We start from the raw sequence: 24232 nt of genomic DNA, 5'->3' as shown, positions 1-24232 counted from the left end.
GTCTCCACCTGTTTTATCAGGTGTATGTAGGTTTATGAGTCCAATGAGTCCAACAGGACCGCCCTCCTTCCCAGCAGTGATGGGTGTGTCTACTGTAGACTGTAAGTAATAACCGGTACACAGGAAGAACATGTAGCGACGGCTCACACTGTTAGAGCCTCAGGAGGGACGCGCTGGTGCAGTGATAATGGGAAAGGTATGTGAGTTTCATGATTCAATTGTGATGATTTAATTCTTATAAGTTTTGTTTTTCATAACTGCCGTCATTTTTTGTAAGTTTACAGAACTGATACGCTGAGTGCTGATCATTAAACACACACTTCATTGTTTACAGTTCACGTAAATAATGAGTGAGTCAGTTACAACCTTAGGACAAAAATCCACAACCTGACTTTTTTATAAAGTTAATAACCCATCTGCTAATACTGCTGAAAAATACAGCAATAAAGACACCACTTTACGGCAGAGAATTCTTGATTCTGATTGGCCAATCACCTCATGGCTCTAACGCAGTAACTTCAAAGCTCCACTAAATCCATGTTTTTCCATGATAAACACATAGAGCCCCTTCCACCACAGTTAGAACAGCGTAATAAAAAGACATTACAATACCTTAAGAGGCTGTGACTCCCACCTCTTTAAACACTGAACTCCTCTGTGGCACTATAGAGGTTTGAGACAGTTGATATTTCTACAAGTCTTCAAACCACATCCACACGGAGCTGTTTGCGTCCTGTAGATTAGTGCAGTTAAAAATAAGGCGGCGAGTAAACCCGTACAAAATGCCACCATCTGCAGGAGGTCTCTACACCACGTGGAGGCAGCATACTTTGCAGGCTCATCACAAAGCTGTTTGACATGAGCCTGCAAAGACTTCCTGACGATTGCGTCTACTGCTGGATCCTCTAATAAGATCACAGATTCCAGCATGCACCTGCCACAGAACTGCTTCTCCAGGTCTCTCAGCACAGCCCTGCACACTGCCATCTCAAAGATTTTCTCCTGTGAATCTTGTTCAGAAACGGTGTTAGAAGAAGAAGCACTTCTTCTGCAGTAGCCGAATGCTATGAACCAATCCATACAAGGCACTTATCCATTGTCACACAGTGATTGCCTTGTGTATAAGATCATTTACTTGTAAAGATGTGCTTGAAAGGGTGTAGGCCTGACGAGGGCCAAAAGTCAATTTTGCTATAATAAAAAGAGATTTCTCAATTTTTAAAGGGTTGCTGGAGTTTTTAACCTTAAATATTGCTTTCCTGCGTCATGCAATTTGTCAAGTTTGACATAACCCTCACACAATTCTTCTCCGTAATGGTTCACTATTATTGACAGACCAAACTTTTTTCAGCTAAAAACCTATACAGTAGGCTATATGTGTATTATGTAGTGTTGTTGAGCAATTTGGGTCAAAATCTCGACATTTGAGTACAGGTATTTCAATTCTACATATCCTGGTACATATCCCTCTACAGGTTGCAACCTAGCTACTGCATTTTCATTTTCTATTGGCTAATCTAGGGTTTGGTGGTACCAGCGTTCATCACCAAACCCTTTAAAAACTACATCAGCCGAGACAACAAACTGTTGGGAGTCAAGCGGATTACGATAATTGCGTCGCTTAAATATAACAACTCTATAGCTTGCTGGGAAATATTGCGATTGTAAAGTGAAAAAAACGAGGCTGTTTGTTTTAAAATTTAAAAAGGCTATAACATTCAAATCCTCCAAGGGGCATCATCTACCATCTAGAGACTTTCCTCGTCATCCGCTGTCTCAGCACTCGCTGCTGACGGTTCAAACTGATATGGCTCTTGAACGCCATGGTCGTTGTCTACAGGAGACTTTGATGTAGGGAAGTCCTCAACTTCAAACCACATTTCTGTTGCAATAGTGTCATTGCTGATTTGTCAGTCGTCGCTAATGGCTAAATAACCTAGCTTTACTCGCTAATTAGTTTGTAAGTGTGTGTGTGTTTCGCATTGATGTTGTGGCTGATGATGACGGCACCAAGGTGTGAGTGGGCGTGTTGGCATTTATGGAAGCAATAAAACCATAAAACGACTAACAATATAAAGACCTATAGCTAATGGAGACTTTGTAATAGTTGATACGTTTTTAAATTAGCTTAAGTCTGGTGACTCAATGCAAAAATTCTTCACAGTTGAGCCCTTCAAATGTCTGAACATACCATTTTTCTTGATTTAATTTTAATCAAGAAATACATATAGTTATATAAATCATCCTTGTTCAGCTGTTTCGGAATGCTAACACCAAAGACGAACTACAGAAAAAGTATTGTGAATCAAATGTGTGCTAACATGTGTCCTATTCTGTGCAGATACACTGTAAACTCCCAGTGGAATACATCTTCATCTGTGCATGCTAATACCTCACCAACCCGGACCAAATGTGTGCACACGCACACACATGCAAAGACATATAGATACGCTTGACGATAATGTCAGAGCTGTCCGAGTGCTGTATCTGTCTGGACGGGTTCACCAGACCTGCGTCCCTTCCCTGTGGACACCGCTTCTGCCTGGGATGTATAGGTGAATTCTGGAGGATTCATGGGGTCTGTCAGTGCCCCCTCTGCAAAGCCCTTTTCCCAATCAGGCCACAGCTCGAAACTGACCAAACTCTACATTCCCCGAGTGGAGACGCAACTGTGCCTTTCAAATCTGGAGAGGTTCCCTGCGATTTCTGCCCAGCCAAGTACAGAGCCGTCAAATCCTGCCTGGAATGCATGGCATCATTTTGTGCCACTCACCTGGAGCCACATTACCAGGATGAACATCTCGGGCGCCATCTTCTGATCAGCGTGCTGAAGAACCTGGAGGACTCTGTTTGTGGAGCGCATGGAAAGCGGCTGAGCTGGTTCTGTCGGAGTGATCGAACATGTATCTGTGCCATGTGTGCCCAGACAGAACACAGGGGCCATCACATTGTTTCTATTAACAAGGAAGCTACAAAGAAGAAGGTAAAGGAGCACCACACCAGCAAACATTTTAAGCTCATTTATTTGTGTCACTCCATATTTATTGGCAGGCCTAACCTAAATATGCAGGGAAACTAATGCCCCGTTTCCACCAAGTGGTCCGGTTTGGTTCAGTACAGTTTGGTACAGTAAACTGAACTTGTTTGCGTTTCCACAGCCAACCGTGCCATTATTTAGTAAGCGGTCTGTAGGCCAGATGGAGTTAGCTGCGTCAGCTATGTAATAGTGTGAGATCTTAGCAGCCCAACACAGTGTAGCCCGATGTTAATTAATGTGAGTGTTGAGGAATACAACACATTTTCTTCCAATTTCTAACACTGATGGATAATACCTTTTTCCCATGCCATCAGTTCAGCTGACAAAATATTTATTTCCACAGATTAAACTAAAATGGAGGAAGATCAAACTTCAGCAAGCCATTGAAGAGAAAATAAGCAAAGTTGAGAAAATCAAGCTGGCAGACCTCGGTGAGGAAAATCTAAAGGAGGTGTGGGCGCAAAATGAAGAGCTCGTCGTGCAGCTCGAGGAGGAAATCGCTCAACTGCAGAAGAGAAACACTGAGCTAGAGCAGCTCTCACAGACAGAAGACAGCATCCACTTCCTGCAGGTCTGCTTTGTGGTCCAAAGATGGCTTAATGAAACCACTCGTTTTTGTTTAATTGGCTATATTTGTGACTTTTAACACTGGCAACACCTGATTCTTTAATGCAGTCTCTCTCTCTTGTCCTTACAGAGATTTCTACACAGAACGTCAACCTAATTCGACTACCGCGTTCATCTGGTGATTTATCTTCAAGAGCACTGAAACAAAAGGACCGGCATGCTTTTCAAAACCAGCGATAGGCTTACCAGGCAAACTATTGGAACACGTGGTTAACATTGTAAAAAAAGCTGGCATTAGCTTAATTTTATGCTAACTTTTTAAGGATTCCCTTTTGAATTGAGTAAAACCACTCGTTTACCAGGAAGTAACCTTTCAGTGCCAAGCAAAACATGCGAGTCAGAATACACTGGTAGAAAGCCAAATTGTAACTTTCACACATTAGTTTCCACAAACATTTTTGCTTATCATTGCCTGCATGTTTTTCAAACATATGATACAGCCAGTGAGCTGTTTGCCAGGGTGACCAGTTTTTGTGCTATCTAAGCTAACCAATTGCTGGCAGCCTTCTATTTAGCAGAGAGATAAGACAGTGGTCCGACTTCATCACACACACACACACAAACAGAAAGCTGTCAAAATGAAAACACGATGAACTGTTACATTTAAGAACATAACAACAATAATATGCCAATACAATTTAAATCATGATTTGATAGGACTGTAACACCACTGGACAAGACGGACACTAAACTAAAAAACTGCACTTGATCTTTGATGCTGAAGGCTCAATGAGAATGAATTCTAGTATGATTGTAATTTATGCCTGAATGGATGATGTGATGAGTTCAAAGGAAAATGCAGAAACTATTTGACATTTCTATTCTTACAGTTGTATGTATGTAAACAGTTATGAGCCATGTGAGTGGAAAATAAGTCCATAATTCTTTAAATTAAACCTTTTGATGAACAACTGAAAATGAAAATTTCTGAAATTCCTTTCTAGCAGCCAACATAAATCTTGAGCAACATGCACATAAACACACCCACCTGTTCCCCCCCCCCCCCTTCCCCCCCAACACACACACACACACACACACACACACACACACACTTTATGAGTCGAGTGAGAAAAGTGAAAGAAGGCTGTTTAGGAGCATCGTAAGAGCTGAAAGGTAACATTATCATTCATGAGTATATTGTCATTTAAATGTTTTTTAAATTTAAAAATCTGCCAATTATTTTCTTTAAATTATTTTTGAAACCTGTTTACTAATTGAGTACTTGTTAATATAATGTGTAATTATTAAACCCCAGTGTGTTCATGGGCGTTATATTCATACAGTATGTGGAATTTCATCCCACACTGTGCCAGTATAAAGTCATACAACCAGAACATTAAACATGTCAGAAATGCATCTGACCAGTCAGAAATCAGCAGAGCAGGATGTGATTGGTAATAAACCTGCCAGGTGTCAGGTGGATCGGGAGAAAGTGTCTCGAGATATGCAAAGGACAGACTTAACTAAAAGAAACATTACAATTGGATAGAGGGGTAAAACACAATTCGGGCAGCTGGGATAGGACCAAAACGCAGATGGTTATAGTTAGACTTATGGTATACAAGTAATACATATTACATTTCAAATTGAGTAACCTCATGATGATCTCTTTACGCAGATATGGCCTCCGCTCAAGCATCACCCTGCAACACTGGCTCAATGGAGAAGCACGTCACATGCACCATCTGTCTGGATGTATTTGTGGATCCTGTCACTACAGCTTGTGGCCACTCCTTTTGTAAGAAATGTCTGCTCAGCAACAATTACATGACGTGTCCCTGGTGTCAGAAGCCTCTACACGCAACCCCAGATGTGAACATTGCCCTGAAAAACATCGCTGAAGAGATTAAAAAAAAGATCCCAGAGAAAAAAGATGTGTACACTGGGGCGCCCGGAGAAGTGGCCTGTGACGTTTGCACAGGGCGAAAGCTGAAAGCCAAGAAGTCGTGCCTTGTGTGCGTCGCCTCGTATTGTTCAACCCACCTGCAGAATCATTCTACGGCTCAAAGGTTAAAGGGCCACAAGTTGGTGCAACCTGTGGAGAACTTGGATGAGAGGGCCTGTCTGCAGCATGGACGCCCTTTAGAGCTGTACAGCAGGACGAAGGAGAGATGCATCTGTGTCCTCTGTATGGAAGACGACCAGGAGGAGGTGGTTCCTACTGAAGAAGAATGGCGCAGGAAGAAGGTGAATCATATCTTTTTTTTTATTGCTCAAATCTTGACAAGTCCACTGTGGACTGCTCTATTAAAGGTCCCATATTCTGCTTTTTCTGGTTTTATATGCTCTTTAGTGTGTTTTCCAAGTGTCCTGTGCATGTTTAGGCACATCTATGTGCAAAAATTCAAAGTCCGCAGAAACGCGGCTTCTCCTACGTCCTCCTGTTAGCTGTAGCATTAGCTGCATGTAACGCTCGGTTCTAGCACCCCTTGATAAAAATTTGCCAGTGTGACGTCTTGTCAGTGTGAGATCACTGATCTAAGCCCATTGGCACGTTGTGGCAAGCCCAGCAGCTCATGTTGCACGCCCACGATATACCGTAGCCTGCGGTAGCATGGTAGTGGCGGTCCTGTCGGAGCCAGTGGCTGCATTCCCAATATGGTAAAAGAGGCGGGACATTTCCGAGAACCGTGCTGAGCGACTGACCAATTACGGCAGAGCCGACAGGCCGACCAATCAGATCAGACTTGGCACACGTGGGGACTCTGAACGTGGGCGCTTCAGAGCCTTAGAGAGAGAGTCAGAAGCGAGCCGGTGCATGGAGCGGCAGGTCAAGAAAACAGACACTTTTTTAAAACTTTAGCTATTGTGAACATACTTTAATAGATACATAGATTAAATATATGAACCCCAAAAAGGGCAGAATATGGGCTCTTTAAGTTGCAAACATGCTGAAATAGGAATACATTCACACATGTGTTAAAAGGTGTTGATTTCCATGCTTATTGGTGCGTTCCTTTTACCTTGGAACTCGGAGCTGGTAATGACGTCACACCAGAGCAAACTGGCTCCAGTTGTGGTGATTTAATTAAACAAAAAGAGGACTAAGTTGCTAATAAACACGAATGTTACAGCTTAAACGTTATTGTTGATGCACGTAGGCAGCCATGTTGGATTATGGTTACTGAAGTTCCTCAGAGTTTCCAAGGTTGGAATTCCAACTTCTGGGTGGCGTTGCTGATGACGTATCAGACCGGAATTTTCGAGTTCCGAGATCAGGTTGAACGCACCATTTGAGAGTGCTTGAAATAGGATATTGACTAATTTTTTACTTTTTGTTTTTTTTAGGCTGAGCTTGAAAACCCCAAGACTGAGTTTCAAAAGAAAATTGAAAACAGAAAAACACTGATGGATGAGACAAATGCATCTCTTCAGAGCTGTGAGGTAAGGCGCAAGGGAAGGAATTTTTCTGATCCTGGATTGACCTTTGAAAAACGGATCAGACCAGTCTGTGAACATCAAACCCGGACAAGTTACCAAATATGCAATAAAATGGAACTGTAAAAAAATCCATTTGTCCCAACAAATGATAATGCTGCCTATTGGGCCAAAATCTCAGACCAGTGATGTGGTAGCAATGGAACAGTTTACACTTTGTTTTACATGTCAAAGGTTTTGGAACAACCTGTCCAAGAATCACCTTTTCAAGTGATATGTGTTGTTGAAAATTGATCAAGAAAATAGCCAATTGTGCAATGAACAATCTTTGCTTTGCTTCCATTTTCAGGACCAGCTGCACGATGAATATGGGGATATTGATGCTGTGTTCACAGCTGTGATTGCAATGGTGAAGGAAGCCCGTGACAGAGCCCTTCAGCCTCTAAAGGACAGGAGGCAGGCTGTGGAAAAGGAGGCAAAAGACATCGAGAAGAAGATGAAAGCAGAGGTTGACCGGCTTGAGAAAACCATCTCTAAGCTGGACGATATATCTGCACTTGAGGATCACATCCTTTTCCTACAGGTGCAAGGATATTTTTAGAGAATGTACAGCTGCTGATATGTCTTCAAATCATTTAGAAAATGTCTGTCTTTTGAGAAGATGAGCAACAGCCAAGCCTTTGAAATTGCTGGGACTTGGCCCATTCCTATTTCAATCCTCTCAGCCCTGCCTTTGGTTTGGGACTTCCCTTGATACTTCAAAAATAGGGCCAATGAGGATAAGGTTGAAATCTTTGCCTATTAAATGGGACATTTCCAAGCTAAATACATCCAATATGTAGATTGTTCTGTTGATGCTAATATCAGGACTACTACATTCTTCTTCCACCCCGTTTGACAACTGACCTTCTTTTGAAGGGTAGACCCAATGCTTAGTGACAGAGTGCAGTCTAAATCAGTAATAAGCAGTCCATTTGACTGCTTGTTGGGTTTATCTCATTTTTTTCTTTTGACGTCTTTCCCTGTCCAGAAGTACCCATCTCTTCAAGACCTGGACAACATCAAAGATTGCCCAGAGGTAGAGCAGGACACGTCACTGTCATTTGGCACCATGAGAAAAATCACAACCGCTATGTTGGAATCAATTCAACAGGAACTGGAGCGGCTGACCCCCATTGGTAAGAGTTATATCATGGTGGTATGGTTGAAAGCTACATGTTGACATTACGAGTGATCTACAATAATTTCTCCACTTTACAGAGATTCAAAGAATTCCAAAGTTCACAGGTGGGTGATTTACTATTTTTGTTTCTAATGATATCCTTCAAAATGTTGGCTTTGTGGATAAGATGTGACTGTTATTTCAAATGTGTTATTAACAGTGGATGTGAGGCTGGATCCAGCCACTGCGCACCAACACCTCATTCTTTCTGATGATGGTAAGGAAGTCATAGACGGAGAAGAAGACCAGAGAGTTCCTGATTCTCCAGAGAGGTTTGACGTGTTTGGCAGCGTCCTGGGTCTTAACAGGCTGACTTATGGGAAGTCCTACTGGGAGGTGGAGGTCAGAAACAAGACTGGATGGGATCTGGGTGTAGCAAGAGGGGACGCAAACCGAAAGGGTAAACTAATGCTGACCCCAGACAATGGGTACTGGGTTACTGTGCATTTTGAAGATGAGAAGTATGCAGCCCTAACATCTCCACCAGTTCGTCTGTCCCTGACAGGGAAGCCTCAGAAAGTGGGAGTGTTTGTGGATTATGAGGAGGGTCTTGTGTCCTTTTATGATGTGGCTTCCAAATCTCACATCTACTCTTTTACTGACTGTTCATTCAACGGCAGGATCTTCCCATATTTCAGTCCCCATTTGAAACGAGATGAGAAAAACACGGATCCCTTGATTATTTCTTCTGTGAATAATTGAAAGCAGGACAGGAATCTGTCATGAAGAATATTTGTTATGGGTATCAAATTCGGGCTGTTAAAAAGTTATGCTTTGTAGAATTTGATTTGGAAATGTGTGTCGATTTCTGCACTTTAATGCTTGTTGGGTTTGAAAAGTAAAAACCAATTCCAATTTTGTAAAATTTTAACATTCAAAATGATCTGCAAGAATAAATGTGAAATCCTTGGGGAATGCCTTGGATCTGCAGTGCTCCTAACCTTTGATGTCTTAAATAAGTTGTTCATTTCCGATGTTAAACTTAATCTGTATTATGCAATGACATGGTTCAGTAGCAGGGCAGAGGGACAGAGAGTGGTTTGCAGCTTTTTTCCCTAGAAATGAAACCGAAACGAAAAAAATGTACCAAATGACATTTTACACAAATATGATGAAATACTTAAAAGTTTGCACCAAAAAAACGCCTTTATAAGTAATAAGAAAATGCATTTCAATGACTCTTAACAGTAAATAAAGAGAATATTTTTTTTTTCCTGGTTTATCATGAAATGTGCTCTTATAGACACACAGACATGAAGTCTCTCTCAATGCTGTAGTGCAGTTAGGACCACTGATAAATGGTGGAGTAGAAGTAGAAAGAAGCATGAAATTTAAAAATTAAGTACAGACACTCAAGAACAGGGGCGTGTCCAGATGGGTGGCCAGGGGCGGCATGGGCCCCCTAAGAAATCTGATTGGCCACCACAGATGCCCTCCCAAAAAATACTAAACTGTGATTGGCTATTTGCCCTGTGAGAGGAGGGACTTGTGTTAAACCAACCAATTCGTTTTTTTGTTTTTTTTGGGGGGGAAAGGCTACAATTTTGTCTTTATGTATCAATGTCTATTTCATAAGACTGGCACATAGCAAAGTAATGCACTCTGTCTTATTAACAATGAGCTAACTGGCAATATGTACGGACCAAAACATTAGCAAATTAGACCGTGCAGGAGTTTGCACGCAAATTTCCAAGTACTTTAAGTTCTGACTTTATCATAAATCTTCTTTTTGTGAATTTAAACAATATAAGCCATACACTTTCGTTATAAAGTAGATATGATTGGTGAAGTTAGAAAGGGTAGGCCTGTATTTATTTGTGTATGTTTGTGCACACATCACACACACGCTCCAGTTGGGCCACCCCAGTCATGCAAGTCTGGACACGCCCCTGCTTAAGAAGTAAAGCGAAACTAGTGTATAAGCTTGCTTGAGTATACTTAGTTATGTTCACCAAATAAGTTCTATCAATTTCATAGCAGGTTCTGTCAAAACAAGAAAGAAGTACTGCTAGGTATATTCACTTTTTTTTTTATTAAGTGTTTCTGTTGAATCCACTTTTACACTGCTTCTTCACTATAATCACTGGCTGTGGCTCAGTGGTCTCATCTTTTAACCAGAGGGTTGGGGGTTCAATCTCAACCTCCTGCAGTCCAAGCGTCCTTGGGCAAGACACTGAACCCCTGAGCTCCTGCCGCTGTGCTGTGCTGTCACTGCAGTTCCAGTGAAACGCTTTGGCAACAACAATGTTTGATCTGTGTAAGCCTGTTTAACATGTGGCACACCCTGCATGAAGAGATCATTTGGTTGACTGTTTGCATACTGACATACCTTTTAAAGATGAGGAAAAAAACAAAAAACTTGCAGAGCCTTTCATCAGAAGTGAAACTGAACAAGGCCAAAGGAAAAGCATGCACACAGCACTTTGGGAGTAAAGAGACAAAGAGACGGAAGGCTCTGTGATTAAGGAGTATCTAAGAAGCTGAAAGGTAAGTTTATACTCTTTATGGGAGTTGTTTGGGGCTTACATTGTTCTGGTTATTCTTTTAAAATACGAAAAAAAGAGAATTTTATTAAGTTTGTTTCAAGACTAGTTCCTCTTTTAAGTTCCCAACAGTGTGTCGCACTTGCTTTAAAAATCCTCCAATGTGTTTATTTCTGGATTTTATTCAAGTTTTTTTACCTTAATGTTCGACACTTCGACTGAATCTCTCGGCTAATGGGGTTAAACATGCACACTAATAAACCAATGTTGACTAAACACTCGAGGCTGAATTGTTCAGTATAGGTGTGGTGCTAGTAATACTTTACAGGGCTGAACAGTCCTCATGTCTCCGTGTTGTTCAGGGAGAAAATAACTTTGTCATCCTGACTTTTAAAACTGTATCGTGACAAAAAAAAACATGATTAATAAATGAAATATATTTCATTATTTTGTTGACGTTGATAACTGAAAGCAGTGATGCTGATAAAAAAAAAATCACTGATCTTGTCTTCTAAACTTCAAACTTTAGATAAAGTGGTTGTTGTAGAAACTTGATTATTTTTCCCTCAGTTATAGAACACAATCCTGGTTGGAAAAAATAACTCTGTTATCTAAGAATCTCACCAATTGCTGATGAAATTACTGAATTAGAAGAACCGGTTTAGTGCCTAGGGTGAGGCCATTTAGAGTGCGGGACTTTGGTAACTTAAGACTGTATAAAACATGAACGTAGTGTCAATGAAGTCACCCATTTGTTTTCTAAAGAAGACTTTTGAAGCCCAACACTGGCAGTCGGCATATTGGAAATGCTATCTTATGCTAACTAATAGCAACAGGAAAAGAGGTGGAGCTGTGGTTGGCCTTAAGCCTCCTGGCCAACAGCTACAACACAACCGCCCTGCCTTTCAGATCAGCCGCGCCCCTAATTATACGCTATCATCAGAACCGATTAGTTAAAACAAATTCACCCACAGTACAGTCTGTATCTATAAAGAACTACAGGCAGAGGGCAGAACAAACACCTAGCTGTGGGGGTGTCACCCACCTGGGGGAGGGGTTACTGCCCTTTGTGATGTCATGAAGGGAAAACCTCCAAACGGCCTGTTTGAGCACACATTTTCTGAAAAGTGGAGCAGGTAAAAGACAAAGAGGATGGACTTTTCTCATGAATGGGGGGTTTGTAGACAGACTAGGGACACACATTAGTATTAGAGAAACATGGTGAAGTGTATTTTGCACAATATGTGGCCTTTGAGTAATCAGTGTATTTTTTTTTCTCTTAAGGAGGTTGATAAGCTTTGTGTTGAACCTGTTTGATTTAATAACCTACACACATTTTGGAGTATAACTATCGTCACAAAACGGATCAAAGGCAGCAGGTTGAAGGACCCAAATGCAGACGGCACTGGGCAGACTGGTGCAGTCCACGGATATAAAAGTAGCAATCATAATAATACGTTTATTTGGTATAACACCTTTCACAGAGGTCACACAAGGTTGCAACGTGCTTTACAGAATATTACCACAACAGTACTAACAACAATACAATGTTGTTAGTAATATCAGGTCTAAAAAATAGGTTTTGGTAGATAAAGTGTGGGAAAGTAAATAACCTTGTGTGTCTGTATTACACGCCTAAAGGATGAAGCATTGGTGTCTGACAACCTCGGATACCGACTAGCTGAATATTTGGTCGTATTTCCGAGTACAACATAGAATTGTTTGACGAGGTGTTGACATTTCTAATTGGGTAAATTCATGATGATCTCTTTACGCAGATATGGCCTCCGCTCAAGCATCACCCTGCAACACTGGCTCAATGGAGAAGCACTTCACATGCACCATCTGTCTGGATGTATTTGTGGATCCTGTCACGACATCTTGTGGACACTCCTTTTGTAAGAAATGTCTGAGCCGCAACTTTAATTACAATGACCAGGGTTGTCCCTTGTGCAAGCGATATCTGAGCCAAAAGCCAGATGTGAACATCGTCCTGAGAAGCATTGTTGAAGAGATGAAAAAAACGATCCCAGAGAAAAAAGATGTGTACACTGGGGCGCCCGGAGAAGTGGCCTGTGACGTTTGCACAGGGCGAAAGCTGAAATCCAAGAAGTCGTGCCTTGTGTGCCTCGCCTCGTATTGTTCGACCCACCTGCAGAATCATTCTACGGCTCAAAGGTTAAAGGGCCACAAGTTGGTGCAACCTGTGGAGAACTTGGATGAGAGGGCCTGTCTGCAGCATGGACGCCCTTTAGAGCTGTACAGCAGGACGAAGGAGAGATGTATCTGTGTCCTCTGTATGGAAGACGACCAGGAGAAGTTGGTTCCTACTGAAGAAGAATGGCGCAGGAAGAAGGTGAATTATTACATTGCATTCTAAAAAACGTACACAAATCCAGATATGGATGGTGTAAAAGGTGTATTTTCCACATATTTGTAGATGTAAAAGAGAGTGTTTGAAATGGGATACTAACTTACTTTTTTGTTTACTTCAGGCTGAGCTTCAAAACAACAAGACTGAGTTTCAACAAAAAATTGAAAACAGAAAAACACGGATGGATGAGATAAATGCATTTCTTAAGAGCTGTGAGGTAAGTTGCAAGGGAAGGAATTTTTTTGATCCTGAAAAAACGGATCAGACCAGTCTGTGAACATCAAAACTGGACAAGCGAGTCACCAAACAGTACGCCATAAAATGAAACGACTGTTTGTCCCAACAAATGATAATGCTGATCTTGGGCCAAAGTCCCAGACCAGTCACTGTAGTAGCAATGGAACAGTTGAAGAATGACCTTGGTTTTGTCAAGTGGCATGTGTTCTTCCATTTTCAGGACCAGCTGAATGATGAATGTGGGGCTATCGATGCTGTGTTCACAGCTGTGATTGCAATTGTGAAGGAAGCGCGTGACAGAGCCCTTCAGCCTCTAAAGGAAAGGAGGCAGGCTGTGGAAAAGGAGGCAAAAGACATCGAGAAGAAGATGAAAGCAGAGATCTGCCAGCTTGTGAAAACCATCTCTAAGCTGGACGATATATCTGCGCTTGAGGATCACATCCTTTTCCTGCAGGTGAGAGGAACATTTTCAGAAATGGACCACTGATATATATTTAGTATATGAACATAGATTTCAGCCCAATTCATTTTAAGGGCCTTATCTTAAACTTTTATCGTGACATTACCAGGACTTTGCCCATTTCCAATTCAATCCCATTTGGCCATTTCCAAGTTTTGGACTGCCTTAAACTTAATAATGGCCCTACATAATGGAGCTAAAATGGGTAAGGGTGGAAAGCTTTGTATAGAAAAACAAGATATCCTTCATAATGTCAAACTCTTTAAGTTTCAAGTCCAATGATCCATCCATCCAGCCATCCACTGTCCTCCGCTTATCCAAGCCCAGCTCCACCTGGGGGATTCTAAGGCCAGATGGGCCCAGCCACCCTTAAACGAAAACTCCTTTCAGCCGCTTGAATCTGCAATCTCATTCATGTGGACGCTCACGGCCTCAGACTTGGAGGTGCTGACCCTTATCCTCACTGCTTTGCACTCGGCTGCCAACCGCCCCAATGCCTGCTGGACTAGCCTGATAAAGCCAACAAACCCAAACCTGCAAAAACCTGCGCTTACATTTTGAGGTCAACAAATATTAATCAATTTCATGATGTTGCAACTTATATTGACATTTCTGCATGATTAAGATATGGGCATCTTTCCCCACACCTGTAGCCTTTATGTGTAAAGTATATATTGCTTCAGGTATGCAAATCATGCTTTTAGAGTTATTCTGATACCATTTTACTCAATAATACCTATATCGACTTTGATGACATTTGAAAAGCTTGCTAGCTCCAACTGACACTTACACTGTTGATGCCTGTCATCGTCACCAAGGAATCATGGTTTCTGATCAGTGCATAACAGAGGCAGACCAGTGCCAGGTAGGCCCAAGTGTTAGGGATTCAATTTGAGGGTTGTGATGCAGTCTAAATCTATTTCTCTGCAGTCCATTTGACTGCTTGTTGGGTTTATCTCAGATTTTTTCTTTTGACGTCTTTCCCTGTCCAGAAGTACCCATCTCTTCAAGACCTGGACAACATCAAAGATTGCCCAGAGGTAGAGCTGGACACGTCACTGTCATTTGGCACCATGAGAAAATTCACGACCGCCATGTTGGAATCAATTCAACAGGAACTGGAGCGGCTGACCCCCATTGGTAAGAGTTATATCATGGTGGTATGGTTGAAAGCTACATGTTGACATTACGAGTGATCTACAATAATTTCTCCACTTTACAGAGATTCAAAGAATTCCAAAGTTCACAGGTGGGTGATTTACTATTTTTGTTTCTAATGATATCCTTCAAAATGTTGGCTTTGTGGATAAGATGTGACTGTTATTTCAAATGTGTTATTAACAGTGGATGTGAGGCTGGATCCAGCCACTGCGCACCAACACCTCATTCTTTCTGATGATGGTAAGGAAGTCATAGACGGAGAAGAAGACCAGAGAGTTCCTGATTCTCCAGAGAGGTTTGACGTGTTTGGCAGCGTCCTGGGTCTTAACAGGTTGACCTCTGGGAAGTCCTACTGGGAGGTGGAGGTCAGAAACAAGACTGGATGGGATCTGGGTGTAGCAAGAGGGGACGCAAACCGAAAGAGTAAACTTACGCTGACCCCAGACAATGGGTACTGGGTTACTGTGCATTATGACGATGAGAAGTATGCAGCCCTGACATCTCCACCAGTTCTTCTGTCCCTGACAAGGAAGCCTCAGAAAGTGGGAGTGTTTGTGGATTATGAGGAGGGTCTTGTGTCCTTTTATGATGTGGCTTCCAAATCTCACATCTACTCTTTTACTGACTGTTCATTCAACGGCAGGATCTTCCCATATTTCAGTCCCCATTTGAAACGAGATGAGGAAAACACGGATCCCTTGATTATTTCTTCTGTGCAAATTGGTGAACTGGAAATGGATCTGTCATGAAGAATACGGGGTTAAGTTGTGTTTTGGTAAATTTAGTTCTTTTTTCTTACATTGAATTGTTTCTTGTGTAAAAACATTTAGGGTACTGTCTGGAGTTTCAGACAACCATGAAATATTTCTTTAGAGAGGGATACAACCGAAAATAAATGTTGTAACAGCATGGCTTGGGATTTGGGCCTAATATTTCCATCATAGAAACAGGGAGGCGCTGGCTTAGCCACGGTGCGCCTAAAGGGACAAAATAGTATGCGATTAATCAGTCCTTAATTAATCGCAATTAACAAGTTAATGCCACACACACGTATACATATATGATATTATCATGAAGAAAAAGCATAACATGTCTTTTTTTTTAATCTACCATGAAATCTGATTATTAAAAAAAGGGGGGAGAGGGACTTCTGAATAATCTGTGTAAATATTGAAAACGTTGACATTGTATGTAACAAATCATCTAAAATTGTCAGTTAAAAAAATGAACATTTCTTATGATATCAGCCTTTTTGCTCTCTTTTATTGAAATCATCTATTTTATCTGTTTCTTACGAAGAAGGATTAAAATTTCGAGATTAATCTACATTTACGAGAATAAAGTCGTTATTGTAGTCTATATCAGAAGAGCAGCAGCCTGTTCGAAATGACAAACGTGGAGCATCTTGTTATACTTAAGTAAAGGTTTCACAAATTAGGAAATACTGTAGGCTACTTCCTTGTGTAGTCCCTAAAAACAGTTGTGTATGCAGAGCAAAAGACTTTGAGAGTTCTTCTTTCATCATTTTGGCACAGGCTGGTCTTGAACTCGTAAATTTACGCGATTTAAATTTTGTAAATTTATGATGTTATTATCGTAAATTTACGAGTTTAATCTAGATTCTTTTGCCCCCCCCCCATAAAGTCCCTAATACTCCGTCGTAGTTTCTTACTCAAAAAGTTTGTTTTTTTCATGTTATGCAATGATGTAGATTAGTCATTACTGCATGGCTGGGAGGAGATAAACCCAAGGGGTGAGAATTTGTGACTCTGCATTTCCACAAAGACAAAACTGAGTGAGAGAGGAAGTCCAGAGACGAGTAGTCTACTCCAGCCCTAAAGCAGGAAGAGGAAAAAAGAACTGAGGAAACCCACAAGGTAGGCACAAATGTTTTCTAAACTTTTTGTCTGGGTCAGAATGGTCCAAATGAATTTGAATCTGAGCAGAATTAGAGAATGCGCTTCAAACTTTCTCTGCTGAAGTTGGTTTTAAATTGGATATTCGACAGACATTCACACTGGAGCCAGTTGCGTAAACCTCTCTCTCTTCCTCTCCACGAGAGATGGTAGGAGGACAACCGAGACCTACTTTAGGGACCATCAACAAATCGTTGTTTTCATAGGGGCAAAATCCATATTTTAATCAGTTTTCGTCAATAACTTCCATGTTTTATGACCGACTATCCTCAAATAAATATTTACAACTAATACTAAAAAAAAAATGGAGGAATAAGACACACCAACTTTTCTCCAACAATTGTGATGTTCTTTTCTTATTAATATTTAACTATGTATCAATATTTTTATCATTTTTCAATACAAAAAAAAGATAAAAACACTAATATTGGACAAACAATATGGATTTGGCCCCTATGAAAACAGTAATTTGTTGATGGTCCCTAAAGTCGGTCTTCGTCGGCTATAGGCGAGCGCCGGGAGAGGATGTTACCGTCCTCCTACCATCTCTCATGGAGACAAGCGAGAGGTTTACGTAGCTGGCTCCGGCGTGAATGTCTGTCGAATATCCAACTTAAAAACAACTTCACCGCAGTCTTTCCGGGCAGAAAAGCGCAGACTGTGCGCTCGGAGCGGCCGCACACAAAAGGCGGATCTCAGAAAAAAGACACATTGAAAACAAATTTTAAAAAAAAGAAGCTGGCGCTGGTGGACAAAGCGGACCAAGTTAGAACAGAGGTCATCGTATCCTAACTGGTGACTCCAAATCTAACTGAGATATCAATACATCTACAGACGTACAGAAACACACTAATCAACTCTAAAATGTGTTTTTTAAATGTTTCATACAGGAAAATGTCTTACCATGGCCTGATGGCTCACCAGAGGAGCAAAGGACGCATGCCCAGTAGCATGAATAGTAAAATAAGGCAACAGCAAGACATGTTGGGAAATGATGAATCGGATGACAATGAAGGGGAACTCTGGCTTGAGGTCCGCATCACTGAGGCTGGTGGGTGCATGGATGAAACACCTCACAAAGAATTATAACTATGTTATTATCCAGTTTGATGTTGTAAATGAATCCTAAAATAAATGTGTTCAATCACACCTCTTCACTACCTTCTGTCACAGAAACAGCAGCAGACTACTCAGACAAGAGCCAGCAGGTGAAAAAAGGATACAAGCCAAGGGGGAAGAGATATGAAGGAAGTCAGCAGCAAGACATGTTGGGAAAGTTTGGATTGGAGAGCAATCAGAAGGACTTCAACCGTGATGTCCACAACTTGACAACTGGTGGGTTTTGTATTTCAATATCTGAAAGCAGAGCTTCATGCAACATAAATATACAAACTAATCACAGACTCATGGGAGTAATAAAGCAAAGCACCTTGGTAACTCTTCATAATTACAAGTAACTTATTATAAAGCTATATTTTCAAATACAATGGCGTAAAATGTCCTGTATTTATATTTCAGAGGTGCAAACTTGTCACCTTTCGGCGAGATGCCAAACAGGTCATTTGTGTGATTCATTTAGATCTGCAATAAAAACATCTGGAGGAAGGGGGGGGGGGTTAAATCTGCGTCGCGAGCTTCTTGCGGCCGGTGAGCACGTTTCATACTGACTGCAGTCAGAGCGCGAGCGCTCAACACGCCATTGCAATCATTACAACGCTGTCGGCACGAACCCGTCCGCGTCGTTACAAAATCTTGGAGGTACACAGCTGGGTCCTCAGACCCTCCGCAGACCCTCCTCTCGCGATTGCGCACCAGAAGCGTGAAACCTGATTCAATGAGTCTCAATGTGCAGCACATGGCTCATTTACATAACGTTACTTCTCCGTGAAAACACTGTGGAAAGATTTCTGTTAAACATCCTGTCTGATCATATTCACTGTTTGGTAGCCAGAGGTAAAGATGATGATAGAAATCTGTGCTAGCTGAAGGTAACTTCATCCAGCTTTCTGCTTCATTATTATCTCAGGAAACATTAAAGTGACAGCTGGTCAACACATGTAATAAGAGAGGGAATATAAACTTAATGAGAATCAGCAGGAGCTAAACATCAGGTTCATATATTGATAATGTTACATATTTAATAATAGGAGATAAAACATTGTCATACTTGATGACTGTGTTATGATGTTCTCTCAGACGCTGCTCTGAGAGCTACCTGCACAGTGACGGCCCTTCACATCACCCCTTAGTGGAACATGGTGAGCCCAGTTCTGTAAATTCACTCTCAACCCTCACTCAAGGTTGGGAGCTCAGGTTTTTCATGTTTCACTGAAGCTTTATCAAAAAGTTAAAACAGAACATAGATATCGACAAGCGATTGTGTTTTTCTTATTGTTTGCTTCTTTAGTCTGAATTCTAAAATCGTCTGTAAATTCACATTTTAAAGCTGATATTTAAAAAAACAATCTTCCTGGGGGAGCATGCCCCCAGACCCCCCTAGGAGGTTTGGATCCATGTCACCTTTTTCATCCCTGATGAGTTTGCACCCCTGATATTTCTTGTGCTCTTATTTTATAATGATATGGACCTATGGGTCTGAAATGAAGTATAAAAAAAGAAAAAAGAAATCCTCCCAAATGTGTTCAATCACACCTCTTCACTACCTTCTGTCACAGAAACAGCAGCAGACTACTCAGACAAGAGCCAGCAGGTTTGTGACTGTGGATGGTCCAAATGGACCACTGACCGAGGCCTGAGGACTCACCAGGTGAAAAAAGGATGCAAGCCAAGGGGGAAGAGATATGAAGGAAGTCAGCAGCAAGACATGTTGGGAAAGTCTGGATTGGAGAGCAATCAGAAGGACTTCAACCGTGGTGTCCACAACTTGACCATGGCTGGTGGGTTTTGTATTTCAATATCTGAAAGCAGAGCTTCATGCAACATAAATATACAAACTAATCACAGACTCATGGGAGTAATAAAGCAAAGCACCTTGGTAACTCTTCATAATTACAAGTAACTTATTATAAAGCTATATTTTCAAATACAATGGCGTAAAATGTTCTGTATTTATATTTCAGAGGTGCAAACTTGTCACCTTTCGGCGAAATTTGCCGTTTTGGATCCCAAACAGGTCATTTGTGTGATTCATTTAGATCTGCAATAAGAACATCTGGAGGAAGGGGGGGGGGGGGGGGGGGGGGGTTAAATCTGCGATGCGAGCTTCTTGCAGCCGGTGAGCACGTTTCATACTGACTGCAGTCAGAGCGCGAGCGCTCAACACGCCATTGCAATCATTACAACGCTGTCGGCACGAACCCGTCCGCGTCGTTACAAAATCTTGGAGGTACACAGCTGGGTCCTCAGACCCTCCGCAGACCCTCCTCTCGCGATTACGCACCAGAAGCGTGAAACCTGATTCAATGAGTCTCAATGTGCAGCACATGGCTCATTTACATAACGTTACTTCTCCGTGAAAACACTGTGGAAAGATTTCTGTTAAACATCCTGTCTGATCATATTTACTGTTTGGTAGCCAGAGGTAAAGATGATGATAGAAATCTGTGCTAGCTGAAGGTAACTTCATCCAGCTTTCTGCTTCATTATTATCTCAGGAAACATTAAAGTGACAGCTGGTCAACACATGTAATAAGAGAGGGAATATAAACTTAATGAGAATCAGCAGGAGCTAAACATCAGGTTCATATATTGATAATGTTACATATTTAATGATAGGAGATAAAACATTGTCATACTTGATGACTGTGTTATGATGTTCTCTCAGACGCTGCTCTGAGAGCTACCTGCACAGTGACGGCCCTTCACATCACCCCTTAGTGGAACATGGTGAGCCCAGTTCTGCAAATTCACTCTCAACCCTCACTCAAGGTTGGGAGCTCAGGTTTTTCATGTTTCACTGAAGCTTTATCAAAAAGTTAAAACAGAACATAGATATCGACAAGCGATTGTGTTTTTCTTATTGTTTGCTTCTTTAGTCTGAATTCTAAAATCGTCTGTAAATTCACATTTTAAAGCTGATATTTAAAAAAACAATCTTCCTGGGGGAGCATGCCCCCAGACCCCCCTAGGAGGTTTGGATCCATGTCACCTTTTTCATCCCTGATGAGTTTGCACCCCTGATATTTCTTGTGCTCTTATTTTATAATGATATGGACCTATGGGTCTGAAATGAAGTATAAAAAAAGAAAAAAGAAATCCTCCCAAATGTGTTCAATCACACCTCTTCACTACCTTCTGTCACAGAAACAGCAGCAGACTACTCAGACAAGAGCCAGCAGGTTTGTGACTGTGGATGGTCCAAATGGACCACTGACCGAGGCCTGAGGACTCACCAGGTGAAAAAAGGATGCAAGCCAAGGGGGAAGAGATATGAAGGAAGTCAGCAGCAAGACGTGTTGGGAAATGATGAATCTGATGACAATGAAGGGGAACTCTGGCTTGAGGTCAACAACACTGAGGCTGGTGGGTGTATGGATGAAACACCTCACAAAGAATTATAACTATGTTATTATCCAGTTTGATGTTGTAAATGAATGCTAAAATAAATGTGTTCAATCACACCTCTTCACTACCTTCTGTCACAGAAACAGCAGCAGACTACTCAGACAAGAGCCAGCAGGTGAAAAAAGGATACAAGCCAAGGGGGAAGAGATATGAAGGAAGTCAGCAGCAAGACATGTTGGGAAAGTCTGGATTGGAGAGCAATCAGAAGGACTTCAACCGTGGTGTCCACAACTTGACCATGGCTGGTGGGTTTTGTATTTCAATATCTGAAAGCAGAGCTTCATGCAACATAAATATACAAACTAATCACAGACTCATGGGAGTAATAAAGCAAAGCACCTTGGTAACTCTTCATAATTACAAGTAACTTATTATAAAGCTATATTTTCAAATACAATGGCGTAAAATGTCCTGTATTTATATTTCTTGTGCTCTTATTTTATAACAATATGGACCTATGGGTCTGAAATGAAGTATAAAAAAAGAAAAAAGAAATCCTCCCAAATGTGTTCAATCACAGCTCTTCACTACCTTCTGTCACAGAAACAGCAGCAGACTACTCAGACAAGAGCCAGCAGGTTTGTGACTGTGGATGGTCCAAATGGACCACTGACCGAGGCCTGAGGACTCACCAGGTGAAAAAAGGATGCAAGCCAAGGGGGAAGAGATATGAAGGAAGTCAGCAGCAAGACATGTTGGGAAATGATGAATCTGATGACAGTGAAGGGGAACTCTGGCTTGAGGTCAACAACACTGAGGCTGGTGGGTGCATGGATGAAACACCTCACAAAGAATTATAACTATGTTATTATCCAGTTTGATGTTGTAAATGAATGCTAAAATAAATGTGTTCAATCACACCTCTTCACTACCTTCTGTCACAGAAACAGCAGCAGACTACTCAGACAAGAGCCAGCAGGTTTGTGACTGTGGATGGTCCAAATGGACCACTGACCGAGGCCTGAGGACTCACCAGGTGAAAAAAGGATGCAAGCCAAGGGGAAAGTCTGGATTGAAGACCAATCAGAAGGACGACAGGCTTGATGTCCACAACTTGGCAACTGGTGGGTTTTGTATTTCAATATCTGAAAGTAGAGCTTTATGCAACACAAATATACAAACTAATCACAGACTCATGGGAGTAATAAAGCAAATCACCTTCATAATTACAAGTAACTTATTATAAAGCTATATTTTCAAGTACAATGGCGTAAAATCCTCCCAAACTAGATTTTTTCAATCACACCTCTCTACAAAACCTTATTTTAGACGAGCAAGTTTGTTTCTGTGGATGGTCCAAGTGGACCACTTACCATGGCCTGAGGACTCACCAGGGGTTGAAAGGATGCACGCCGAAGGGACTGAAGATTCCACAGAGCGATCAGCACTTCTGGAAGACTCAGTGGAAAGCGATGCACCCTCAGAGAATGACTTTCAGGAAGGAGGTAGGAATTACAAGATTGCTTTCTGGGGCAATCAGTCAACCATCAGTCAAAGGAGTAACATTGATAGCAATGCTAGTAATGGTGCTCAGGGGATGTCGACCTCTCTTTTGGTTGGTCCAACACTTTCTGGTTCAGAATGAAATAACTCAAATACAGAGATGAGATTTTTCTGCATGGGTCTAGAATCACAGATTTGAAGAGGTAAACCAAATTAATTGTGCAAGATAGTAAAAAGAGTACATTTATACCGGGGGCGGGGGGATGAAATGTAAGCATGTGAAGACCAGAAGCGCTTCCTATATTGAAGGTGTAGGTAAGAGGCCTCATTACCCCAAGCTTTTGGAAGGTTTTTCCAGAAAGACACTTGTGACTTTCACAAGTTGACATGATGTCTTCGTGCTATTTTTCGGTCTAATATTGGGTTTCAATGTTTTGCAAGTCATGATATTCTGTTTTGGATTTCATTTCACACAGCGCTTTAGGGAATGGGGTTCTACTTGGGAGGCTGTGGCACAGTTAGCAGACTCTCATCTGTCCTTGGGCAAGACACATAACCCCAGGTTGCTCCCACTGCTTCATTGGCGGTGTATGAATGTGTATGATAGGGATTACTTCTGATGGTCACTTTACATAGCAGCCTCTACCATCAGTGTGTGAATGTGAAGCTGTGACCTGAGGTGTAAAAGCTCTTTGAGTAGTCAGAAGACTAGAAAAGCTCTTTACAAGCTCAAGTCCATTTACCATTTACATGTAATTTAGAGGGATACATGGAAAGTCAGTGAAATATCTACAAAGACAAGTATTTATGTGTTGTAGTTGTGCCTCAAATCTTCTAATAACACATTAAGTTTGAGTTTGAACCTCTAACACAGATTTTTGAACATTGTTTTTGTTGTTCCATCTCAGCTCTAGGGGACGTGAAGCTGATATCCAACCACCAGCTGATGGAAAGAAAATGTGTTACCAAGACGACAACAGGGATTCTTTTACAGCCTCTTGGGGTTACGGGACATTTTCAACAATAACCAAAACAAATGTTGGTGTATGAAGTGGTGGACATAAGGGAAAACTTAATAGTTCCCAAAAAGAGTCCCATAGAAATGATCTCTGTTGGAGTTGGAAATATCTATCTATCTATCTATCTATCATTTGGGGGTCTGTAGACGCACTATTTAGACACATATTAGTAGAAAAAATATATATATAAAAAAAAAAAATAATAATAATAAAATAAAATAAAAAATAGTAGAAACATGATGAAGTGTATTTTGCATAAAATGTGACCTTTACATGCTTTATAAATTAAAAATATTACCATTGTTATAATGTATTTATCTATTTTTTCATGTTTAGTAATACATTTTTAAC

The 24232-nt window shown here is 41.2% G+C and overlaps 4 protein-coding genes across 7 annotated transcripts; all 4 read left to right on the top strand.

Annotated features, from left to right (window-relative positions):
- The first annotated feature begins 73 nt into the window (after positions 1-73).
- LOC109995169 (E3 ubiquitin-protein ligase TRIM47) lies at positions 74-4582 on the top strand. Its single transcript, XM_020648798.3, has 4 exons — positions 74-196; positions 2342-2983; positions 3381-3608; positions 3735-4582. The coding sequence occupies exons 2-4, from the start codon at positions 2462-2464 to the stop codon at positions 3759-3761; spliced, it is 777 nt and encodes a 258-aa protein (XP_020504454.2). The 5' UTR covers positions 74-196; positions 2342-2461; the 3' UTR covers positions 3762-4582.
- A 75-nt stretch (positions 4583-4657) lies between these two features.
- On the top strand, positions 4658-9482 carry LOC109995168 (E3 ubiquitin-protein ligase TRIM21). Of its 2 annotated transcripts, XM_029280219.2 has the most exons (7): positions 4658-4777; positions 5283-5851; positions 6953-7048; positions 7392-7625; positions 8073-8220; positions 8303-8329; positions 8425-9482. In XM_029280219.2, the coding sequence occupies exons 2-7, from the start codon at positions 5285-5287 to the stop codon at positions 8964-8966; spliced, it is 1614 nt and encodes a 537-aa protein (XP_029136052.2). In that variant the 5' UTR covers positions 4658-4777; positions 5283-5284; the 3' UTR covers positions 8967-9482. The 2 variants fall into 2 exon arrangements, with proteins under 2 accessions (XP_029136052.2, XP_020504453.2); XM_020648797.3 differs by lacking the exon at positions 4658-4777 and having other exon boundaries at positions 4787-5851.
- Positions 9483-9633: 151 nt separating this feature from the next.
- On the top strand, positions 9634-16220 carry LOC109995175 (E3 ubiquitin-protein ligase TRIM21-like). The gene is made up of 7 exons (XM_020648812.3): positions 9634-10751; positions 12526-13103; positions 13243-13338; positions 13579-13812; positions 14811-14958; positions 15041-15067; positions 15163-16220. The coding sequence occupies exons 2-7, from the start codon at positions 12528-12530 to the stop codon at positions 15726-15728; spliced, it is 1647 nt and encodes a 548-aa protein (XP_020504468.2). The 5' UTR covers positions 9634-10751; positions 12526-12527; the 3' UTR covers positions 15729-16220.
- A 480-nt stretch (positions 16221-16700) lies between these two features.
- On the top strand, positions 16701-24184 carry LOC109995174 (uncharacterized). Of its 3 annotated transcripts, none has more exons than XM_065950121.1 (10): positions 16701-16856; positions 17786-17946; positions 18069-18133; positions 19732-19792; positions 21159-21377; positions 21500-21664; positions 21963-22181; positions 22304-22483; positions 22689-22864; positions 23771-24184. In XM_065950121.1, the coding sequence occupies exons 2-10, from the start codon at positions 17790-17792 to the stop codon at positions 23774-23776; spliced, it is 1248 nt and encodes a 415-aa protein (XP_065806193.1). In that variant the 5' UTR covers positions 16701-16856; positions 17786-17789; the 3' UTR covers positions 23777-24184. The 3 variants fall into 3 exon arrangements, with proteins under 3 accessions (XP_065806193.1, XP_065806191.1, XP_065806192.1); XM_065950119.1 differs by having other exon boundaries at positions 18069-18230; positions 19571-19792; XM_065950120.1 differs by lacking the exon at positions 16701-16856 and adding an exon at positions 17437-17690 and having other exon boundaries at positions 18069-18230; positions 19571-19792.
- The last annotated feature ends 48 nt before the right edge of the window (positions 24185-24232 follow it).

This window comes from Labrus bergylta, chromosome 22 (assembly GCF_963930695.1).
Source record: "Labrus bergylta chromosome 22, fLabBer1.1, whole genome shotgun sequence".
Lineage (NCBI taxonomy): Eukaryota > Metazoa > Chordata > Actinopteri > Labriformes > Labridae > Labrus > Labrus bergylta.
The sequence above is the reverse complement of the archived record's forward strand: the minus strand, read 5'-3'. Positions and strand labels throughout refer to the sequence as shown.

What these genes read in the sequence shown, in the direction of transcription:
- LOC109995169 (XM_020648798.3), top strand. Translation starts at nt 2,462, where the DNA reads ATGTCAGAGCTGTCCGAGTGCTGTATCTGTCTGGACGGGTTCACCAGA. An exon ending in AGGAAGCTACAAAGAAGAAG is followed by an intron (nt 2,984 to 3,380) that starts GTAAAGGAGCAC and finishes TTATTTCCACAG; the next exon opens with ATTAAACTAAAATGGAGGAA. An exon ending in ACAGCATCCACTTCCTGCAG is followed by an intron (nt 3,609 to 3,734) that starts GTCTGCTTTGTG and finishes TTGTCCTTACAG; the next exon opens with AGATTTCTACACAGAACGTC.
- LOC109995174 (XM_065950119.1), top strand. Translation starts at nt 17,790, where the DNA reads ATGTCTTACCATGGCCTGATGGCTCACCAGAGGAGCAAAGGACGCATG. An exon ending in GGTCCGCATCACTGAGGCTG is followed by an intron (nt 17,947 to 18,068) that starts GTGGGTGCATGG and finishes CTTCTGTCACAG; the next exon opens with AAACAGCAGCAGACTACTCA. An exon ending in CCACAACTTGACCATGGCTG is followed by an intron (nt 21,665 to 21,962) that starts GTGGGTTTTGTA and finishes CTTCTGTCACAG; the next exon opens with AAACAGCAGCAGACTACTCA.
- LOC109995168 (XM_029280219.2), top strand. Translation starts at nt 5,285, where the DNA reads ATGGCCTCCGCTCAAGCATCACCCTGCAACACTGGCTCAATGGAGAAG. An exon ending in ATCACATCCTTTTCCTACAG is followed by an intron (nt 7,626 to 8,072) that starts GTGCAAGGATAT and finishes TTCCCTGTCCAG; the next exon opens with AAGTACCCATCTCTTCAAGA. An exon ending in GGAGCGGCTGACCCCCATTG is followed by an intron (nt 8,221 to 8,302) that starts GTAAGAGTTATA and finishes TCCACTTTACAG; the next exon opens with AGATTCAAAGAATTCCAAAG.
- LOC109995175 (XM_020648812.3), top strand. Translation starts at nt 12,528, where the DNA reads ATGGCCTCCGCTCAAGCATCACCCTGCAACACTGGCTCAATGGAGAAG. An exon ending in GGAGCGGCTGACCCCCATTG is followed by an intron (nt 14,959 to 15,040) that starts GTAAGAGTTATA and finishes TCCACTTTACAG; the next exon opens with AGATTCAAAGAATTCCAAAG. An exon ending in AAGAATTCCAAAGTTCACAG is followed by an intron (nt 15,068 to 15,162) that starts GTGGGTGATTTA and finishes TGTTATTAACAG; the next exon opens with TGGATGTGAGGCTGGATCCA.